Source organism: Diabrotica virgifera, chromosome 3 (genome assembly GCF_917563875.1).
Source record: "Diabrotica virgifera virgifera chromosome 3, PGI_DIABVI_V3a".
NCBI lineage: Eukaryota > Metazoa > Arthropoda > Insecta > Coleoptera > Chrysomelidae > Diabrotica > Diabrotica virgifera.
Window position 1 is genome coordinate 170679477 of NC_065445.1, and position 24512 is coordinate 170703988.

General features: G+C 33.3%; 1 protein-coding gene across 1 annotated transcript; it reads left to right on the forward strand.

Moving 5' to 3' along the window:
• Positions 1–1424: 1424 nt before the first annotated feature.
• On the forward strand, positions 1425–5297 carry LOC126882630 (uncharacterized). The gene has a single exon (XM_050647605.1). It carries the CDS (start codon positions 1425–1427, stop codon positions 5295–5297), a length of 3873 nt encoding a protein of 1290 aa, XP_050503562.1.
• Positions 5298–24512: the final 19215 nt, after the last annotated feature.

The following is a 24512-nucleotide window of genomic DNA, read 5'->3' on the forward strand; positions in this document are numbered from 1 at the left end:
TTCGTTCTATATAAAATGTCATATAATATAATATATTACTCAAATTATGGATTTTTCTTAATCATATTTTATTGCCTGCAAACCATCATATGACATATCCCTGGCTAGACCTAAACCAAGAAGGTCATCTGTCATTAAAAAATGAAAGAAAATGACGTGAAACAGAAAACATTACAGGTAAAAAGACGAAGCATTGTCATGTGTCTGACGATTTGACCCAGAAAACGATTGAAGTGCCAGAAGGAAAGAGGAAGAACATCATAGTGTCTTTTGATGCAACGCCATGTCTATTTTATGATTACCGCCAATATATTACAAGAAGTGATATACGGAGAGAGGAAAAGTGTTTTTCCCCTGGAGACTACTATCTGAACTACTGTTTTGCATTCCTTTTACTGTTTTCTCTCACATACTTTACATATTATGTTATATACTATAAGCTTATATATTCATTACATTTTACTATTTATGCGGAGATATGTTATGTGATCTATCAGCTATTCCATCCATCGTCGGATAAAAGCCTACCTTGGGTGTGTTTATTCATATTATCTGTTTGCTGTTTTTTATGTCCATTCGCTTGATATCATTAGTCCATCTTGTTTGAGGTCTGCCTCTACTTCTTTTTAATTGCCCTTGGACGCCATTAAATAACTCGCTTCGTCCAAAAGTTGTCTTCCATTGTTTCTATGTCTGCCCACTTCCATTTTAGCGTGATACGTTGTTATGTGATACGTTTTTATGTGATATGTTTTTCTAAATTAATTTATGGTTGTAGATAAAAATAGTAAGACATTTCTTTATTTCATCTATACTGCTTATTACACCACGTTAAATACTTTTCTATGTTAACATATACATCATATCAGCATAGCAAACAATTGTGTGTGTTATGCTAAATTGTTGAAACAATTTTTATTCCATGAATGAAAATTTAATGGTATTATTTTGAATTAATGATTTTGTTAGTGGTCAAGGTGGTGGGGGGTAATCAGGATTTTTACATGTTTACATCTGAAATTTTTAATTTATACATATCGTACATGAAGGGAAAAAAATGTAACCAAGTTCAATAAATATTTTAATACAGCACTTTTACATTGATTCTTATGAGAAAACAAGCACAAATCTACTCATTTCAGGGGCCTTTTGAGCATAACGTATCACCATTCAGTTTTCCGTCCGACCAATGTTTACTAAATACTTGACGCAACTTATATTTTCTCATTCTGTTTCAGATCTTCATTCAGTGCTTTGGTAAATCATTTAGACGTGTGCTCTGGTGAGTGGCATATTTTGAAAAATTTTGATTTTTTGATAATTTTTGAATTTTTTTGATAATTTTTGATTTAAATTAGCAATTTTTGAAAATTTTGAATTTTTATACTTAATCTATCTTTGAATATTGGCTTTTTTAATTTAACATGTTAACTAAACTTATTCAGTTAATTGCAACCATCTTAGGTTTAATTCAAAACAAGTATAATGATGAAAAGTTAAGAAAAGGGTTGATAGAGTGTAGGAAAGCGATTAAAATGATTCATGATAGAATGAGGTTTGCAAAGACGATTGGCGAAAAGCAGCACCTCGAAGCTCAGATGCGGCAGGTGAGAACGTTGAGTAAGCAACTGAAGGCTGAACAAAAGAAGGGGGCGGGACTTAACACTCGTCCGGAGACTGCAAAGCGTAGGGTACATTGGGAAGACTCTGTATCTACATTTAATTCAAGAATTCAGACTGGAGTCATTTCGAACCTTAAACACAAGGACCCAGGTAGTTTCCTGGTTGATTGCAAAGCTCTGTTCAAGCGACGAATCCAGACTGCCTTAAAAAATAACGCTGCAGTAAAAGTTAACATAGCATTTGGAGGAGAATTTGAGATTGCTCAAGGCGATAAGATGATAAATGAAACCAAGTACTTCACTACTTCAAACTCAGCCATTTATAGAGACACCAATCTTGATGAATGGTTCGAGAAAAAAGTAGTGGAACCCATCAACAGAGACTTGGAAGAATTCCAAGAGAGAGATAGTGGCTGGGCACTTAAAGCTGTTGTTAACCTAGGGGTGAATATAAACAAATTTACACCACAGCTTGGCTCCTCATATATTGAACTTCCCCCTCAGATAAAAATAAAACAGGCATGCATTAATGTTAAAAACGATGACGATGCATGCTTTGCATGGGCTGTCATATCGGCATTATATCCTTGTCAGAATAACTCCGCTTTAATGTCATCTTACCCACACTACTCCCAAGTGTTGAAACTTAAAGGTATTCAGTGGCCAATGACCGCCAAACAGATTCCTAATTTTGAAAAGCAGAATAATATATCGATTAATGTTTACATTTTGAAAAAGGAGAAGAAGAACTATACGACTCTCCCTACCTTCCTAACAAAAAACAAGAAGGATAAAAATGTGAATCTGCTTTTGATACAAGATAAATATGATGAGCAAGGTCCCCTTAAATATCATTACGTTTGGATAAAAAATCTATCTCGCCTCCTTTCCAAGCAGCTTAGCAATGAAGATGGAACAAAATATTTCTGTGATGGCTGCCTCCATTACTTTCGATCGCAAGAAAAGTTGAATGTTCATAAGACATGCTGCAAAGGGCGATCAGATGTTCTCTGTGATAGGTGTTTACAACCATTTTTATCGTCTACACAGCTAGAAGCTCACATCAACGATTGTGAAAGAATAAATGAAACAGCCATTAAAATGCCTGAAGAAAGCCATAAAATGTTAAAATTTAAGAATTTCAGGAATAAACTAAAAGCCCCCTTCGCGGTATACGCAGATCTTGAAAGCGTTTTGGAACATAGTGCTGAAAAAACTACCTATCAAAAACATATACCTGCTGCCGTTGGGTATTACTTTAAATGTTCCTATGATGATTCTCTGTCATTTTATAAATCATATCGTGGAAAAGATTGCATGAAATGGTTCGCAGATGAACTAAATCAGCTTGCTGAGGATGTTTCTACGGTGTTTATGTGTCCGTTTGATATTAATATGACATTTCAGCAAGAGAGTGATTTTCAAGCAGCCACTCATTGTCATATTTGCGAGCAGCGCTTCTCCCTCAGTGATAAGAAAATGCGAGACCATAATCACCTGATCCCAGAAAATAATTATAGATTTGCATCTCATGAAGGCTGTAATATTAATTACAAAGATGCTCACACTATCCCTGTGATATTTCATAACCTCAGTGGATATGACGCGCATTTCATTATTAATGATATTGCTACTCACATCAAAGGTCCTGTAGATCTTCTTCCTATTACTAAGGAAAAATATATTTCTTTCACTAAACACATTAATGATGCTCGAATTAAATTTCGTTTCATCGATAGTTTTCGATTTATGGCGTCTTCTCTCGATAAGCTCTCTTCTTATTTGACCGAATATCCTAATCTCCGCTCTCAATATGTTTTCCTTCCCGAGGAGCAGTTCAATCTTCTTACTGTGAAAGGTATCATGCCTTATGATTATATTGATTCTTTCGATCGTTTTATTGAAACATGTCTGCCGCCTATCGAGTTTTTTTATAATAAACTTGAGGATAAACCTTGTCCTCGCCGCCATTATCATCGCGCTCTCCAAGTCTGGTCCTCATTCTCTTGTTCTTCTCTCGGAGATTACGTCGATCTCTACATGAAAACCGATATTCTTCTTCTTGCCGACGTTTTCGAACGGTTCCGCTCCAGTTGTCTCGAAACATATAATCTTGACCCCGCTCATTACTTTACTCTGCCTGGATTCACGTGGGATGCGATGCTTAACTATACAAAACAGGAACTTGAACTTTTAACTGATCCAGATATGCATTTGTTTGTGGAGCGTGGCATTCGTGGTGGTTTGAGTCAAGTTTGCTCGAAACGTCGTGTTCATGCTAATAACAAGTACATGGCATCTTACGACCCATCGAAGCCCGACTCCTATCTGATGTATTTCGATGTCAATAATCAATATGGGTGGGCAATGTCACAATATCTTCCATATGGAGGTTTCGAGTGGTCTGATACTAACATCAACGTTCTTAGTATTCCGGACGATTCTTCTGAAGGGTGCATTCTCGAGGTCGATCTGGAGTACCCTCAACATCTCCATGATCGTCATAAAGACATCCCATTCTGTCCCCAATCCTTGAACCCGAAAACTATGAAACCTCCTAAACGTCCGCGAGAGCTGACCAAATTAATGGCTACCCTTCATGATAAAGAAAGATATATAATTCATTACAGAGCCTTGAAGCAAGCGCTAGCTCATGGATTAATACTAAAAAAGATTCATCGAGTCTTGAAATTTAAGCAGTCTCCTTGGTTAAAGTCATACATCGACTTGAATACAAATCTCCGGAAGGCAGCAAAAAATGAGTTTGAAAAGAATCTGTTTAAGCTTATGAACAATGCAGTGTTTGGTAAGACTTTAGAGGGTGTGCGCAGGCGCGTTGATATTAAATTGCTGACAGAGTGGGAGGGTCGTTATGGAGCTGAAGCTAGAATAAGTAGCCCCCTGTTTAAAAACGCTACTATCTTTAATGAAAATTTGATTGCTGTTGAGATGCATAGAGCGGAAATATGGTTAGTTAAACCGATTTATGTTGGAATGAGTATTTTAGACTTGGCGAAAACGACCATATATGATTTCCAATATGGCTACTTAGCTAGCAGGTTCGGAGAAAACTTTTCGACCTGCTATACCGATACTGATAGTGTGATCGTGGAGATACGGGAAAAAGACCCGTATGAAGCAATGATACATGATTGCTATAAATATTTTGATACCTCAGACTATCCTAAAGACAACATTTACGGCATCCCTCTGGTTAATAAGAAGGTATTGGGCATAATGAAAGATGAGAATAATGGCTGCATTATGACCGACTACATAGGACTCCGATCGAAATTATACACGACAAAAGCAGCTACCACAGATGTTGACATTAAAAAGCTGAGGGGGAAGTTGAAAGAACAAGAGTATGACGATGATGAAGTTGATAATATTATACGAAATTATGGTGTGACAAAGAAGGCGAAGGGGGTAAAGAAATCTGTAGTAAATACTAAAATTACTTTTGAGGACTACGTAGAATGTTCAGATACCTTTACAGCAAAGGTCACCTCACAAAATCTTATACGCTCTGATAAACACAAAGTTTATTCTATAACTCAAAGTAAGATTGCGCTAAGCCCCAATGATGATAAAAGACATCACATTCAGGGTTCTTATGATACGCTTCCCTTTGGGCACTATTTAATTGATACTCTTGAGATGGATATTGATTAGATTTAACACAAAGATTTGAGTAAACTTATTTTAACATTTATCATTGATGATTTTATTGACTTTAAGATGGATGCTGATTGAAGTTGGTCTTAAAACTTTATTTATTACAAATGTACAATTTTTTTTATTATATTCCTCTTATCACCCTATCACTAATCGTTTTTACGTCACTAAGATTATTTATATGATTGAATATTGTAATTTTTTATAACTTTATTTATTACAACTAACATAATGATATCTGGAACAGGCCCTTTTTACTACATTCCTCAACCTTTCCCACACTCATTGTTTTTATATCATATGATGATTCTAGTAACTCATACTTTTGTATATATTATCTCTAAATTTAGTATAATTAAGTATGCCCCTAAAAAGATGTTTAGTTATGACCAAAAAAAAAAAGATATCTGATATGGACCACTGGCAAATTAATGAGCCGTTCTGGTTAATTCCAGAGCCGTTGCTCGTGTAGCCTCCAAGTTAAAACAATCGATAACTTAATGGTCTTCTTTCCCCGATTTAGTTTTAAGTCTTCGATATCCTATCAAAATACAGGAGTCGAAAAAATCCCTAGTTTTAAGATTAGATAACCTACAGTTATTTTCCCCTAATAATTCATTTTTGAATACTATAGAACTTAGTAACGAATGAATTGATACCAAAGTATCGGTGTTTTAACATTAATAAGAATACATAAAAGATGTCCAACAGATCAATAAAAAGATGTCTACTAAACCAAGTAAAGAGCTGATCTTAGTAAGTTAAGTATATCACTATTATTAAATATATTATCATATAATGTAAAAATCATTCCTACTAACCATTACCCCTACTAACCTGGCGGTCGATGTAGTCGTACCTTCACGTTGGTGATCGCTGTTAAGAATATATTTTTGTTTTTTCAACAAATTTATGTTCGACCGAATTGGCTACCTTTCATTCATTGCATGCTTACATTATTTTTATAAATCGCTTTACACACATTTCATCGCTTAGATACTAACATTATTTTATTAACGTTTACATATTAACCATTACTTACTGCTTGACTGTCCTTGCTAACATTTTTTCAGTCTATGTAGTCTAAATTTGTTTATGGTCGTAGGTAAAATACAGTACATGTATTTTTCTATTTCAATAATACAACTTATTTTCACTATATTAAATACCTTTTCTATGTCGACGTATAACTCATATCTATAAACAATTGTTTGTGCTATGCTATATTGTTAAACGATTTTTCTAATAAAACAGATAATCCCATTTTTTATGTGAGAAGTATAATACCAACCTACATAATATTACCCTACTTGCCGTATATGAAATAAAGTATGCAACTTACAATCTTTGTAAATAGCAAGTGTATGATTGGAGGAAGATTCATGTAGATCCAATCAGAGAATATTATATTGTGTATGTTTGTCGGTCTGATCTTAAGAATGTTATATGTTCTTTGTAATGACCAGGTGTATGAATGGAGGGAGATTCATGTATAGTAGTATTCAATAATAGAAGACGGTGGATGTTTGTTGGTTTGATCTTAAGAATGTTATTATATTCTTTGTAATGACCAGGTGTATGAATGGAGGGAGATTCATGTATAGAAGATTATAGAAGATTATATTGATGATGATTGTTGCTTTGGTCATAAGAATGGTATACGTTCGTCGTATTCTATTTCTAGTATTACCTCCCACGCTGCTATGTTGTTTTTATCGACACCTGTATCTTTTATTAATTGTTTCGAGAGAGAGAGAGAGAGAGAGAGAGAGAGAGAGAGAGAGAGAGAGAGAGAGAGAGAGAGAGAGAGAGAGAGAGAGAGAGAGAGGAGAGAGAGAGAGAGAGAGAGAGAGAGTCTTTTATGATGTCTTATAGATGCTAGATGGTTTGGGCAAAGATAAAGAACGGAAGATGAAAGTGAGAGCATGTCATGTATGTTCGGTGGTTTGGATATAATGTCCTAATGATTCTATTGTGTCTTATATGGTAAGTCGTTTAGACGCTACATTCCAAATGTTCCTCTGATAATGCAGCCATTGTAATTTCCATGATTCAATACTCCTTTTGTCAATGTCGCGATGATTGTTTTCTCAACATATTCGCTATTCCTTCCTTTACCTACGATACCTCACACATCATGATCTGATCAATAACAGCGGAGATATGCTGTAGTGCCGTTTTGGCTGTCCTCTTTGTTTTTGTATTAGCTTATTCCTTACCCCCTCCACTTTCCTACGATACCTCATACATCACGAGCTGATCAATAACAACGGAGATATGCTGTAGTGCCGTTTTGGTCGTCTTCTTTGTTTTTTGTATTAGCTTATTCCTTAGCCCCTCCACTTTCCTACGATACCTCACACGTCATGATCGGACCGATAACAACGGAGATATGCTATAGTACCGTTTTGGCTCTGCTGTTCTCTTTGTTTTTTGTGTTAACTTATTCCTTACCCTCCCCACTTTCCTTCGATACCTCACACGTCAAGATCGGACGAGTCTTGGCGCCTCCACCACTATACGCGTCAAAAATGACCAGAATGGACCTTAGCGATTTCTTATGGGATTTAACACGGGAAAATACGCCGAACTGTTGCAGTACAATTACTTATGTATGTATGTGGAAAAGTTAAACCGATCTGAATTTTTTTTTTCTGTGTTTCAAGAGGGTGTGAGGGCCGATTCAGAACCGGTCTAATTTTTGACTTCTGACTACCCGTAAGTCAGCTAGAGGGCTAGGTAGATACAAAATAGCATATTTTTTGGGCGTATATATCTTAGGTTTAAGAAAAGACAGGAAAATTACAAATACACCAAATCAATAGGGTTGAGTTAGGCTTTCAAATGGCGCCTAATCGATCAAGCTGATATATAAACACTGCTCACCATAACCAAAAAACTGAAAAATGAAACTTTGAAAATTTTGGTTTTTCGACAATTACTCAAAATTTCAACCTACGAATTGCGCCAATAACTGAGCTTTTGTAGAAGGACTCAGGACGCGTCTAACGGTGTATGCCTTATATCTGGAAAAATTCGAATTTTTAAGTTATACGCTTCATAAGTATGATCAAATCTATTTCTTATGGGAAAAACGGTTTTTCAAGCTCAATAATTCCTGTAATACGTTCAGTTATCATACTCGATTTGGATGCATCAAATAATACTTGTCAATACGTTTCAAATTCATGTTTAGTGATCAACATCAGGTAAGCTTGAAAGGATAGATTTGCTTGAAAGTTTGACAATAAGTAGTGGATAGTCCAAGGATAAAAATCTATATAATACCGAAAGACGCTTTGACTATGGGGTGGTTGCCACCGCATCTCGAAGGTGGAATTTTTTTTTATATTTTGACCGCAAATGCTGGTAAAAATATTATCTAATTATAAGCAAAAAATGTTCATTATACATTTTTTTGATAAAATTAATAGTTTTCGATTTATTAGTTAGCGAAGCTGTTAGTTTTATATCGAAAAGATTACCAGATAACGGCAGTTCTCGCCAGTGGCGCAGAAATACAACCCCCTACACGCGACACTATTACATATATACACGAAATTTTCAATTTTCTAAATCTGACTGAATTGAAAATTGTGCCAACTCCCATCTTCAAGTTCAGAAAAAGACTCACCCATTCATATGTCAACCATCCATTTTGGTCCAAGGGTGTCGATTTTACGGCCCTTCCTATTTAGAGTCTGTTTTTCGTTCTGGTCCCCAAAACTCACAACAACTTAGAAAATTTAAGTCGGACCTTTGCGGCTTCTAACAGTACTGATCATTACCTTTCCAACGCATGTCTAATTTTGAACATTACCAGAGAACGGCAGTTCTCGCCAGTGGCGCACACCCACACCCCCCTACACGCGACACTATATATTTACAAAATTTTCGATTTTCTAAATCTTACTGAAATGAAAATTGGGCCAACTCCCATTTTAAAGTTCAGAAAAAGACTCACCCATTTATATGTCAACCATCGATTTTGGTCCAAGGGTGTAGATTTTACGGCCCTTCCTATTTAGGGTCTGTTTTTCGTTCTCGTCCCCAAAACTCCCAAAAAGTTTAAAAATTTAAGTTAAAACTTTGCGGCTTCTAATAAAACTGATTATTACCTTTCCAACGCATGTCTAATTTTGAAAACCGGTTGTACCATTCAAAAGTTATAGAGCTTAGAAATGTGAATTTTTATTTAAAAAAGGGAAAATGTGGATATGTATGTATGTGTGTTTGAAAGTTAAACCGATTTGATATTTTTTCTCTGTGTTTAAAGAGGGGGCCAGGGCCGATTTAGAACCGGTGTAGTTTTTGACTTTTGACCACCCATAAGCCAGCTATAGGACTTGGTAGGTACAAAATGACATATTTTTTTGGGGAATATATTCGGATCAAGAAGAGACAGGAGAACCGCAAATACATCAAATCAATAGTGTTGACTTAAGCTTTTAAATGGTGTTCAAGCCGTCAGGATCAGATATACACACGGCTCAGTATAGCCGAAAAACTGAAAAACTAAACTTTGAAAATTTTGGTTTTTCGACAATTACTCAACATTTCAACCTACGACTTGCGCCACTAACTGAGCATTTGTAGAGGGACTCAAGACGAATCTAACGGTGTATACCTCATATCCGGGAAAATTGGAATTTTTAGGTTATAGGCTTCATAACTATAATAAAATCTATTGTTTCTCAAGCTCAATAATTCCTGTAATAGCTTCAGTTATCATACTTGACCTTAGATCCATCAGATACTACTGGTCAATACGTTTCAAACTCATGTTTACTGATCAAAATCGGTTAAGCCGTTTAGAAGTTATTAAGCTACAAAAGTATAATCCAATTAACCATTATTCCCAAAATGGTTTATGTAGTTGTAGTCGTTGCGACGCTAAATTTGATCTGGCAACGGGCAATCTGACTTCATTTACAGGCCCTCTCAATATTTTTTTTCAATCTATTTCGAAAAGAAAAAAAATTAGTGTACATTCGATGGACACTAGATCATTTGGGAGATAATGCAACAAAGGTGACCATTTATAAAGCTTGACGTGTAATAGATGAACATTGCATGCAACTTCATACATTTAATTTATAAATAACTTTGAAAAACTCCTGATACAAGAATAAAAAACCGCTAAACGCCGTAAAAATGAGTGGCGCATAAAATATTCCAGCTACAAAAGATCTGATATGAATGTTACGTGGCGCGAAAATGGATTTTCATTTGATGCAAAACAAAATTCTAGTTTTATTTTAAAATATTTTTCCATAATATTTGCTAAATTTGAAGTAAACGCGCCACAAAAGAGTTCAAAATTCAAACTGTATCAAAGTTACTCTTTGTGGCGCGTTTACTTCAAATTTAGCAAATATTATGGAAAAATCTTTTAAAATAAAACTAGAATTTTGTTTTGCATCAAATGAAAATCCATTTTCGCGCCACGTAACATTCATATCAGATCTTTTGTAGCTGGAATATTTTATGCGCCACTCATTTTTACGGCGTTTAGCGGTTTTTTATTCTTGTATATTAGACGAGCGGCATTAACCGTTATGCCAACCACGAAAAACAAATTTAAGGTGAATGATAAATTTTGGTCTATTTTTATGTTTTAGAGGTCGCTGAATCAGAATATGAAGTTTATTTTTATCTAGAGTTGGTGGAGCATGTTAAAAAAATAAATTTTATACAAAAATGCCAAAAATTAATTTTGATGATTTTTCAAATTTACCTCGCTGTATCTTTGGTCGCTGTAAATATTTCCTTTTAAAAATTTTACTGTGTCATCTTTGAAGTACGTAGATAACAATGAAATTTGTCCAAAATGTTTAAACACATTAAAAAAGGAGTTGTTAATTTATTAACATTTTGTCATCATATTTCGTTAGTTTCATGTTTACTTAAAAAAGATGAGTGACAAACTTTTTAGTTTTTAATTTTAACCAACACAACAATAAAATATAGTACATGAAGGAGTTTTTTGGAAAATTTTAAGTCAAAATATATAATAGGAAAAAAGTTATGTTACTTCATATGCAAGCGGCACACCCCAAAAGAGCTTATATTTCGAGATCCTGACCACGGTGTGATGAATGGCTAATTTTTATCATACTTTATGATTTTGATATCAAAAATCGTTTTCCTCTGCTTAAGAATTTTGCGTCTTGCGGTTGCGTCATTCTTCTTCTGAAGCGGCGAATTTGTCCTCAAACAACTTCTTGGGCCTTTTCTATATATGCTTAGAGTTATAAGTTTCATAGTGGGAAGAAAGGTCAAAAACAGATTAATAATAGCATAGAAATGTTAAAATCATAATAAATTGTATGAATAAAAAATATATATAGATAGAAAAGTAAGCCTAACTTTTGTTTTTATTGTATCCCTATGAGCATTCGAGAATCTGGTCAAGTTTGGAGCGCTGTAAAACCTATACAGGGTGATTGATTAGTGTGAGGAAGCTCAGTATATCTGTTATAGTAAAAATTACAAAAAAAAGTTATTGACAAAAATTGTAGGTAGCTTTAAACTCCACATTTTAAAATTAGCTACAATCTTACAGGGTGTTCCATAAGATGGTGGCAGACCAAACTTATGTTTTTTTAAATGGAACACCCTGTATTTTATTTTAAATTTGAAATCTGCTTCATTTCCACATCACAACAATGTATAGTTTTATTATGTTATACCAGGTATTTAAAAAGTTATAACCAATATTACCTGAAAATCGTATCAAGTTTAACTCCCTGTATAATTAAAAAAATAGCATAGGAACATTGATCTATTGCAACCATAGTTTTTTAATAATTGTTAAAAATTATAAAACATATTCGTTTTCATAATATTCGTTAAATAAAATACAGGGTAAGTCAAAATGCAAGTACATTATTTTCTTGGTAATTTTAAATAGAACACCCTGTATTTTATATCAGTATCGAAAAGTACTAATATCGTACTTCAAATTTTATGAAGCACTCCCTATACCTAAAGTTATCAGTTTTCTAGATATTTTTATTTTTCCATCAAAGTATTAATTTGGTGTAGATATTTTAACGTTTACCAATAATTATTGTGAGTTGGCCATGGTTGATTTGTCAGAAACTGACAGTTTGACATTATTGTTTATTAATTCAGTATTGGGGTACACCGTAAATTAGCAACAATTATTATTTAGTAATTCAGTAATTAATTCAATTTAAATTAGCAATAATGAATTTTACTACTGATGAAATGGTAGATATGATCTGGATTTTTAGGGGATTCAATAAAAATTCATTACTATCAGCTAAAATTGATCAAGAACGGTTTCCAGATAGGCGGCAACCTAGACAAGATACATTTGAAAAATTGAAAGATCGATTTAACCGCACTGGTTCAGTGAATTATGAAAAACATGAACGAACAAAAACTATAGTGATAGAGGAAAACGAAACGAGTGTATTGATGGCAGTTACAGAAAACCCACATACAAGTATAAGGAGTATTTCCAATGAACAAGAACTTAGTTACTACTCTGTTCAAAATATTCTATCTAAAAACAAGATGCACCCTTATCATATTCAAAAGCACCAAGAATTAAATAATGACGATTTTCAGAAACGAATAGTATTTTGTGAATGGACCTTAGAAAAAATTAATGAGCAGAGAGATTTTCTTGATTATGTCCTATTTGGTGATGAAGCTACATTCCATCGAAACGGTTCTGTTAATAGGCATAACTTTCACTACTATTACATAAGTAATCCATACCACATAGTAACACATAGTCAAACAAGATGGTCTCTAAATGTGTGGGGAGGTATCGTCGGTAACCATGTAGTAGGACCATATTTTTTTTTGAAGATAATTTAAATGGTGAGATTTATTTAGATTTTATCGTAAATCAGTTACCGATATTATTAGAAGAGGTTCCACTTAATATACGTGAACAAATGTGGTTTCTACATGACGGTGCTGCTGCGCACCACAACGAATTAATACGTGGTGAACTTAATGATCAGTTTGGTGAAAGATGGATCGGAAGGGATGGACCGGTAAGGTGGCACCCCCAAGGTCACCAGAGTTCAATAAAATGGACTCATTTTTTTGGGGTTACGTTAAGAACGAAGTATATAAAATACCTCCAACAACAAGAGATGATATGAAAAATAGAATCCGAATTGTATTTCAAAATATTTCTTTACAAATGCTTAGTAATGTAAGCAACTCTTTCAATGACCGCTTTCAAGTATGCATAGATGTTTTGGGAGGTTATTTTGAACACCTTACTTAAGTAAGATAAGTTAAAATTACTGTTGTTTTTTATTTTTTTGTGTTGTTATTTTTTTTTAATATTCCGTCGGTTATTTTTTATAAATTTTATTTAAAATAAATTGTTTTCTTTTCTGTGTCGTTATTTCGTTACTGAATTAATAAACAATAATGTCAAACTGTCAGTTTCTGACAAATCAATCATGGCCAACTCACAATAATTATTGGTAAACGTTAAAATATCTACCAAATTAATACTTTGATGGAAAAATAAAAATATCTAGAAAACTGATAACTTTAGGTATAGGGAGTATTTCATAAAATTTGAAGTACGATATTAGTACTTTTCGATAGTGATATAAAATATAGGGTGTTCTATTTAAAATTACCAAGAAAATAATGTACTTGCATTTTGACTTACCCTGTATTTGATTTAACGAATATTATGAAAACGAATATGCTTAATAATTTTTAACAATTAGTAAAAAACTATGGTTGCAATAGATCGATGTTCCCATACTCCTTTTTAATTATACAGGGAGTTAAACTTGATACTATTTTCAGGTAATATTGGCTATAACTTTTTAAGTACCCGGTATAACATAATAAAACTTTACATTGTTGTGATGTGTAAGTGAAGCAGATTTCAAATTTAAATTAAAATACAGGGTGTTCCATTTAAAATAACATAAGTTTGGTCTGCCACTATCTTATGGAACACCCTGTAAGATTGTAATTAATTTTAAAATGTGGAGTTTAAAGCTGCCTACAATTTTTGTTAATAACTTTTTTTTGTAATTTTCAGTATAACAGATCTACTGAGCTTCCTCGCACTAATCAATCTCCCTGTATAAATAAATATAATTAAACAACTTTATAGTGGAAATTGTTCGCTGAAAAACCCTCTACAAAATTGCTGTAATGTTATTTTATTTTAAAATGAACTGAAAAAAAGTTATAACATCCAAAAGGAAACTTGTTAAAAAAAATTTACATATTTTTGGTTATATATTTTTGTTGGTCACTTGACGATAAAAAGTAATACAAACAAAATGGTGTAAAATTTAATTTGCTACATTTTATGTTTAATCAGATTTTCCGTAGGGTTGGTAGTTTACGAGATATAGCGCGAAACCCCTTTGCACCCCATTTCCAAGATGGCGACCGGGGCAAGGATCGCGACCCCAAAAACTTAAACTTAAGCTTCTACTGATCCCCCCTACACATTAAAGGAATATAAAATTGACTCCGCTAAGAAATGCAAGGTACGGCCTAAAAAATGTAACATTTTAATGGACTATATGCTCATTTTCATAGTTGATTTTTTCGTGTAAACAGGTAAAAGGACTTCACTATTTATTTTCTATTATTTTAGATTTTTCTTTAGTATTTACACAGGTGTGCAAAGGTTTACTTATACTTCTTTTGTGTACTTATACCGACTGGAAGAAAATAAATGTTTTTCTTATGTTAAGTTTGAGATATTTTGAGATTATTTAATGGAGGCTCTGTGATGTTTTGGGGTGAAAGAGAGTAAGTACGGATTTGGTGTCTGAGAGGAGGCTCTTTAGGTGGCGAGAGGTGCATTACACAGATTTTTTTTTGAACACTCTGTTCCTTTCGCACTCTATAACATATAGAAAATAATTTCATCTTAGTGGTATGATAATACATGGCATCCTCACGAATCACATGCCGTCAGTAAAAACATATAATAAAGAGTAAAACCGTCTAGTTTCTTTATTATTAAAGATATTAGAGGAATTAAAAAAAACTAATGTTCTCAAAATATGAGACTACAATATGATATTGATGTATACCCACCTTTTTACCTTTTCCTCCCTATAGAGTGTCTCAAACTTTTGTTTCGGTTAAACACATGTTAAACTATAAAACCGTCTATTTTCTTTGTTTCTAGAGATATCACGATATCAGGGACACTAAAAAAATTTTTCACAAAACATAATAGGTACTACAATACAGTTCCGATGTATAATCACATTATTTGTACCTCGTCCTCCCTAGAGGGTGTCCCAAACAGGTACTTACATTAGAATTAGCTTCGCATCCATGAAGACTTTAAGAATGAACTAAAATGTCTTTATTGTCCTGTGTAACCACTTTATTAAACTACGTTTCGTATCGACTGGTAATCTAATAAATATTTCATTGGGGGTTTCAATGGTTCTTATTTAACAGAATGGTATTAAATAACACTTTCATAGTATTTACTTTTATTTTCCACAGTAAACACAAAAAAAATTTAATACTATCTCTTCAAAAACTGTGTTAGACTCCAATGATAATATGACGTCACAAGGGTTCCCGCGCTTTTTAGATCGTTTGAAATGATTTAAATACATAGAAGATTTGAAATTTGCAGTTTTAAATTATTACGAGGTTTTAAGGCGTGAAATTTTGGAAATCTTATTTTTCAACGAAACTTTATTAGGTAGTAAAACAAATATGTGTAAGTTCCCTATTAATCTGAAGCGAAAAACTACCCCAGATAATTGAAATAATATTGAAGAATAATATTTCAACCAAATATGATAGTTATCGTTTACCCTAGACTAGCTCAATTTCCCAAGTTGTGAGTCCACCTTGTCCTAATCAAAAATATGAACACTTAAAATTTAGAATCGAAGCAAACAAGACAATATTTTAACTAATCATTTTTATTGTTTAATAAATATATTATAATAAATATGACTTATTAAATTCAATGACATATATATTCAAGTTCATGGCAAAAACTAACAATTTTTGGATTATACTTATGGCTTTTGGTATTGGTTCGATGGTAACTCCTTGATGTCGAATGGTACTGCTGTCGACTTGTTGTAGACCTGGGCAGATGTTGTGGCCCTAGGTCCTTGCAGTTCTATATTGATGGTGGTCTAGCTGCGGCAACTCTTGGATGGTGGATAGCTGCTGGATGCATCCTATTGTCGGCCTTGTAGTGGCATCACCGGTGATGTAGACGGCTTGAGGCTCCCGAAGAGAGAAGAGTTGATTTAATATCCAAAAACTAGAAGACAAAATGTGTAAAAGTAACAATCAAGAAGTTGAAACCAAAATGCACTTTTGCCAAATAGTATTCAAAAACTAGCAGATGGCAAGGGTAAATTAAATAAAATTATGAAAATTAACTTAATTTATGCATGCATATATATAAGTTAAAAAGAAATATTTAAAACTGACTATGCGGAAGATGGAGGTTAGGTAAAAAAATCATTATAAAAACTATTATACGTAAAAATGTAATTAATACGATAAGATTCTTACCCCAAGAGAAGATTTGATGAATAATATGTCTTATTTTCTAGCTTATTTAGCTTTTATAGTCTTATTCTACCATCTCTTTTGTGGCTGAAATATGGGGGTTGTCACTGTCATCGAAATAACATTTGAAATGACAACCAAGTAAGTATGAAATAATTAACATAGAACATGAAATTTGAAATAACGATCATGGAACCCACGATTAGATCAGATGCTAGAATGTAAAGAGAGATAGAAAATAGAGGATAACAAAAGAGGGCGCCAAACATGTTTTTAATCGAGAAAACAAGTTTAAACAAATACAGAAGATAATTAGAAATATTAAAGCAAATACAATAAAATAGTCCAGGGTAATAGATCAATTAATGTCAAAGTTAGCCACTTTTTTTATTTAATTCACAGCTATTTTGTTTATAGCAATAAAGCAACCTATAGGCCAGGGTAATAAGAATAAAATATACCCTGTTCGTGACACTTATTCAACAGCCAGGGTACTGTAGCGTTTTTTCGACAGGTAATACCTATAAGAACAAATTGTAACTATTTCCTGCGTAGGATCTGGCGGCCATTTTTATTTATAAATAATTTAGTGTTAAAAACGGTCTTTTTCCTGTTTTCAAAAATTAATGGAAAACAGCAAAACTTATGGTTTTCTTAGTACAAACCTCTTTGGGAGAACGGAAAAAGCTTTAAAATCGCGTATTACAACATACAATACACTCATGTATTGTTAATATAATTGCGAAAAAATCTAAATTAAAAAAAAAAAATAATTTCGCAATAACTATTGTAAAATAAGTGTGCAGCTTTGAAATTTTTGTCAATTGAGGGTACTTTGGTGCTTAATATGTGACAAAATTTCAAAGCGATTCATTCAATTGTTTAAATTTTGTTCAAATTGTTTATCCCAGAGAGCGTTTTTTGCATAAGTCAAAAAAAAATAATGTTAGAACCATTCTACAGGTGTCGAATGAAAGAGCATGAGCTAAACTTTCAAATTGGTTTAAAAAAAGTGAATAAAAAAATGCATTTATTAGTAAAAAATATATGCAAAATTATGCAAAATTATGCTCAATTTTTCCTTATAAACATTTATTTTTTTTATATAATAAATTATAGATATTTATTACAATTTTTCATCAATTATTGTATAATTACATAATATTACTTGGTAGTTGTGCACCTAAAAAACGGTAAAAAATAGATTTTTTTGATAACAGTTATTCAAAAAGTTTATAAGGAAAAATTGACGATACTTTTGCATAATTATTTATTACTAATAAATGCATTGTTTATTAACTTTGTTTAAACCAATTAAAAAGTTTGGTTCATGCTCTTTCATTTGACACCTGTAGAATAGTTCTAGCATTACTTTTTTCTGACTTATGTTATTGCAAAAAAAAGCTCTCTGTGATAAAAAATTTGAATAAAATTTAAACAATTAAATGAATTGCTTTGAAATTTTTGTCTCGTATTAAGCACCAAAGAACCTTTATTTGACAAAATTTTACAGCTGTACACTTATTTTTACAATAGTTATTGCGAAATTAATTTTTTTTGAAATTTCAACCTTTTTTCGCCATTATATTAACAATAAATAAGTGTATTAAACTTTTTAATACGCCATTTTAAAGCTTTTTTCATTCTCTTGAAGATGTTTGTACTAAAAAACCATAAGTCTTGCCCTTTTCCATTAATTTGAAAAAAAAAGGAAAAAAGGCCGTTTTTGGCACTAAATTGTTTATAAATAAAAACTGCCCTGGCCTATTGGTTTCTTGATTGCTATAAACAAAATAGCTGCGAATTAAATATAAAAAGTGGCTAACTTTGACATTTATTGATCTAGGCGAAATTTTTTTTTTGTGGCAATTTGTGTAAAAATATCAGCTTTACAAATGACGCAACTGTAGATTGAAAATGGGGGGATTAAATTAAGATAATGAAATTTGAACTAATGGAATGAAAATATAAACCACCGTTGCGTTGTAAGAATAAGCGCTGTACTAAATATTTAAAAATCGTTTTTTCGTACAGAAAAATTTTATGATGAACAATGACGCAACTGTAGAGAAGGTTGAAAATGGGAAGCATAAATTTACATAATGAAATTCGAAGAAATAGCGATGAAAATAAAAGACATCATTCTAAGAATAAAAGCTATACCGATGCTCATGGACGATTATTCTTCATTTAATCATTATTTGGTTTTCATTTAATCAATTAATAACCATAAAGAACATCGACAAACCACCATTAACTAAATGTCAAATAAATGTAATCAAAGCTGAGGACAACCAACTTACAGTTTACATTGGGGACTTTCACAGTCACCATAACAAATGGGGGTATGATAACAATTATGAAAATGGGAAAAAACTCCTGGAATACGCCGAAGAAAACAATATTGTTGAATCCACGCCGAGACCCCGTTGGAATTTTAACAAAACAAAATGGCCTGAATACACCAAAGAGCTGGACACCTGCATTCGCTTCATTGACCCGAAGGCCAACAATTATCACCGTTTTTTATGGAATGGTTATTTTTATCGCCAAAAAACATATCCCCGAGGTATCCGAAAGGAGTACATCCCAGGCTGGATGGAAGAAAGCCAAAAACTATATGACGAATTTTTGAAATCAGAAGATCCCGAAATTGGTGACAACTTACTCAAGTCACTGGATTTAACTAGACTTAATACATGGAAGTTTACCGTAAAACATATTGATTTCTCCCGTGCCAGTCGGAAGGCATAGGGACTGATCTGCAACTGGGCGAAGCAAGCAGAGCACAACACTTAAACAAATCAACAATTGAGCCAAATAAGATAGCCAATAGCATAATTGAGAACTCTCCAGCTCCATCTGAAAAAACTCATACATCAACGGTAAAAAAAGTTCTTAAACAACTTAAAGCAAATACCCCCGCAATATCAACATACTCACGTGCCTTCTCATTTAATGAAATAAAAGAAGCGCTTAACCAAACCAAAACGGGAAAAGTAGCTGGTTTCGATGGAATATATCCTAAGCTTATAGTCCACACTGGTACAAAAACAAGACAGTGGCTCAAAGAATTCTTTAGCGACATTGTGACTACAGCTTTGCTACCCGCAGAATTCAAAAGAACAAAAATTATCGCAATCCAGAAGCCTGGGAAAGACAACAAGTTGCCTGAAAGTTACCGGCCTATCGCCTTACTCAGTTGCTGTTATAAATTACTAGAAAGACTCTTATATAATAGAATATGTAACACCATTAAGGACGCTGTACCAATTGAGCAAGCTGGATTTAGAAGAGGACGAAGCTGCTGTAACCAAGTGCTGTCCTTAACTACATTCATCGAAGCTGGCTTTAAAAGACGTGAAAAATCTGCCACAGCATTAATAGACCTTACGGCTGCCTATGACACTGTGTGGAGAGAGGACCTTATTTATAAGTTGATGAAAATCATACCCTGTCTCAAAACTTGTCAGCTGATAAACAATCTACTAACTAACAGACTGTTTCAGGTATATATAAATGATACACGAAGTAACGTTAGAAAACTTAACAACGGCTTACCTGAAGGCTTAGTGCTAGCTCCTTTATTATTTATCCTTTATACGGCAGATATACCTGACACAAATTCGAGAAAATTCGCTTATGTAGACGACCTGGCCATTGTCTTCCAAGATAATAGTAAAGAAGCTGGAGAACGAGCTCTAAACGAGGACATACCTACACTAAGTAATTACTTTAACGACGTTCTACACCTTCGTTGCGGGGTATGCCTCTCAGAGGAAAGGGGGGAAACTTATATGCAAGCGAAAGTTGCTAACAATGCATTTATAGCAGAATACTCAAATCATATGTTTCAGTATTGAATACTTTATAAAAATAAATTATAATAAATTACGGAAATTAGAGAATAAATTACGGAATTAATTATAATAAATAAATTAAAAAATAATTGGTACGGTAAACAATCCTTATTTTTTAATATGTTATTCCTTACAAAAAAACCTTTAATTTAAGCACAAATAATTAAAAATCGTAAATTTGGGTCAAAAGTTATTAACTTTTAAGGATTCCCATAAGAGCCCATGTTAAAACTTAGCTTTGACCCTTAATAGTAATTAAACGGCACGGTAAAACAATTTTTAAAAAATCAAGTTTTAGTTTTTTGAAGTAAACTATAACATACTAAAATTTCATGCAAATCCTTAATTCTTTGCCGAAGGTGTAGAACGTCGTTAAGAACTGGCGCTTGCGTCCTAACACAAGCAAAACTGAAACCTGTCTCTTTCACCTGTCGAATCAACTTGCGGGCGATACTCTTAATGTAACTCTAAATGATGCAGCTGTCAAACATAACAACAACCCCAAATATCTAGGCGTCACACTTGATAGAACACTCACCGTCAACTGCCATCTTACAAACGCAGCCGGTAAACTGAGAACAAGAAACAATATAATAACAAAACTTTCTGGAAGAACTTGGGGTGCTTCTGCAGATACTCTTCGGACCTCTGCTCTAGCTTTGGTTTTTTCCTGGTTAGGCTAAATAGTGCACATACAAACAAAATCTATGTCCAACTTAATCAAACCATGAGAATAATGACTGGAACAATAAAATCAACCCCAGTAAGATGGCTGTCTACTTTGATCAATATTGCTCCACCAGATCTACGCCGTACAGCAGCATTAGTGAGAGAGTACCAGAAAATTGTTGCCAACATACAATTACCAATCCATCAAGACATACCAGACATCTCAAAAGAGCACCAGCGACTGAGGTCTAGAAATCCTCCAATCAGATCTGCCCGAACCATTGGTGATTCCCATGATATACAAAGGCAATGGTCCACAAGATGGATGCCAACAATAGCAGCAGACTATATTCAGATATCCACTCCAACCGAGGGTTTCATCGGATCGGGTCTGCCCCGGTCCACCTGGGCGAGGCTTAATTGCATACGTACCGGACATGGTAAATGTGCTGATTCTCTGTTCAAATGGGGTCGTGCGGAAAGTCCACAGTGCGATTGTGGATCATCTAGACAGACCATAAGTCATTTTGTTTCGAATTGCCTAAGTCGTGCCTACCGTGGAAACCTCCAGGACTTTGTGGAATGCTACCCAGAAGCAATTGAATGGCTATGTGAATTGGACATTAATATTTAGGTTCATTCAATATATTTTAGTGTTTGAATAATATATTATATTTTTGTATTTATCGTACTGTGAAAGTCCATAAGCTAAATAAAAATTAAATCATTATTTTAGTATTTAAAAATTTTAAGATAAACAATGACACAACTCTTGATAGGGTTGAAAATGAGGGGATTAAATTAAGATAATGAAATTCAAACTAATAGAGATAAAAATAAAAGCCATCTTTGTAAGAATAAATAGTCCTGTCGCCAGGGGGGGTACAACGGCCTCGTTAATTCAGATGGACTTACCCAAGTTTTTTTTATGTATTTTGACCCGTAGAACCCGAATTTTTTGGGTAACAGTTGATCCGGATGTCGATAAGATTGTTATAGACCAAGAACTTGAGGAATCAAATAACAGCGATTTTTGGCAAAACAAAACAATATTTTGTATTTTTTGGGTCATTTTAAGCAAAAAATATTTCTACAAGTTTTTTAGTAGGATGCACAGTTTTCGAGATAAACGCGGTTGAACTTTCAAAAAATCGAAAAACTGCAATTTTTAAACCCGAATAACTTTTGATTAAAAAATAAAATAGCAGTTCTGCTTAGCGCCTTTGAAAGTTCAAGTCAAATTATGTCGGTTTTGATTATTTGCATTGCTAAAAATTTATTGTGTTATTGTTAAACAAAGCTACAAACAACTAGTGCGTGAGTGATGTTTCTATGATTTCTCATTTAAAATCGAACGAGTAGGTAGAATAGGTACTAGTGCAATCAAGACTATTTCTACGTTACATGCGTTAAAACGCATGTAAAAGCACGGGAAACCCTACGTGTTTATAGCTTTGTTAAACAATAAAAAAATAAATTTTTACCAACGCAAATAATCAAAACCGATATAATTTGACTTAAACTTTCAAATGCGGTAAGCAGACTTGCTATTTTATTTTTTAATCAAAAGTTATTCGGGTTCAAAAATTGCAATTTTTCGATTTTTTTAAAGTTCAACCGCGTTTATCTCGAAAACTGTGCATCCTACGAAAAAACTTGTAGAAATATTTTTTACTTAAAATGGCCCAAAAAATACAAAATATTGTTTTGTTTTGCCAAAAATCGCTGTTATTTGATTCCTCAAGTTCTTGGTCTATAACAATCTTATCGACATCCGGATCAACTGTTACCCAAAAAATTCGTGTTCTACGGGTCAAAATACATAAAAAAAACTTGAGTAAGTCCATCTGAATTAACGAGGCCGTTGTACCCCCCCTGGCGACAGGACTAAAACGGCATTCCGATGCATCTGGATGATTAGTCTTCATTTAATTCCCACTTTAAATATTTAAAAATCGTTTTCTGAAAAATTCTGCTTTTTGAAGTTGCGTCATTCTTCTTCCAGACCGGCGAATTTGTCCTCAAACAACTACTTGGACCATTTCTAGAAAGATTATAAATAGTTTTAATAGCATAGGAATATTAAGACCTCGTATTAATAAAAAAATAAATTGATGGAAAAGTAAGCCTAAGGTTTTGATTTTGTTTTATCCCTATTAGCATTTGAGATTCTGGTCAAGTTTGGAGCGCCGTAAAACCTAGATAAATGAATAAAATAAACAACTTTCTAGTAGAAATTGTTCGTTGAAAAAACACTCTACAAAATTGATGTCATTTTATTGTAAAATGAACTGAAAAAAAGTTTCACCCTCCAAAAGGAGACTTGTTATAAAATTTTCAATTACTTTTGTTTATAACTTTTTTGTTGGACACATGACGATAACAAGTTATACAAATAAAATTATAGAAAATTTAATTTGCTACATTTTATTTTTAATCAAATTTTCCGTAGGGTGTCTAGTTTACGAGATACAGCGCGAAAACCCGTTGCACCCCTTTTCCAAGATGGCAGCCGGGGGACAAGGGTGGCGACCCCACAAACTTGAACTTAAGCTTCTACTGACCCCCTACATATTAAAAAAAATACGTCCTCTAAAAAATGCAACCCTAAATGTAACATTTCAATGGACTCTAATAATTATTATCCCATGGGATGTAGGTGTCAAATTTATAAAATATTTATGTTTAAAGATGCAACCAACTTCCATTTAAAATAAAACTAAAATAAAAAATCGTAAAACTTACGGGGCACCAGTTTGTCTGAATATCTGTCTTTTTTTTCGAAAATATCAAATATTGATATTTTGATGGTTCATGTTTTGTTGAAAGATTGAAGACCTCCCCGTATACAACCAACTAACGAGATGGAAAGAATATATTGATATTAAATAAAACAAAAAACAATTTAAGTAATTTTTAATTCCTACTCTTCTTTTCGAAGCAAGCTCAATTATAGTGTGGGATGGTACTGGTTTAGAGACGTACAAAAATTGATAACTAATTATCCCACGATAGCATGGAGAATCGCAACGTAGAGATTCAATAAAAAAACTCTTATTAATGTAACACATGAATTCGATAAGATCATATTTTAGTAATAAAATATTTAAGTACTTATTGTTGTTAGCATGTATATAATTCAGTT

Coding starts and splice junctions, on each gene's coding strand:
- LOC126882630 (XM_050647605.1), top strand. CDS start 1,425: ATGTTAACTAAACTTATTCAGTTAATTGCAACCATCTTAGGTTTAATT.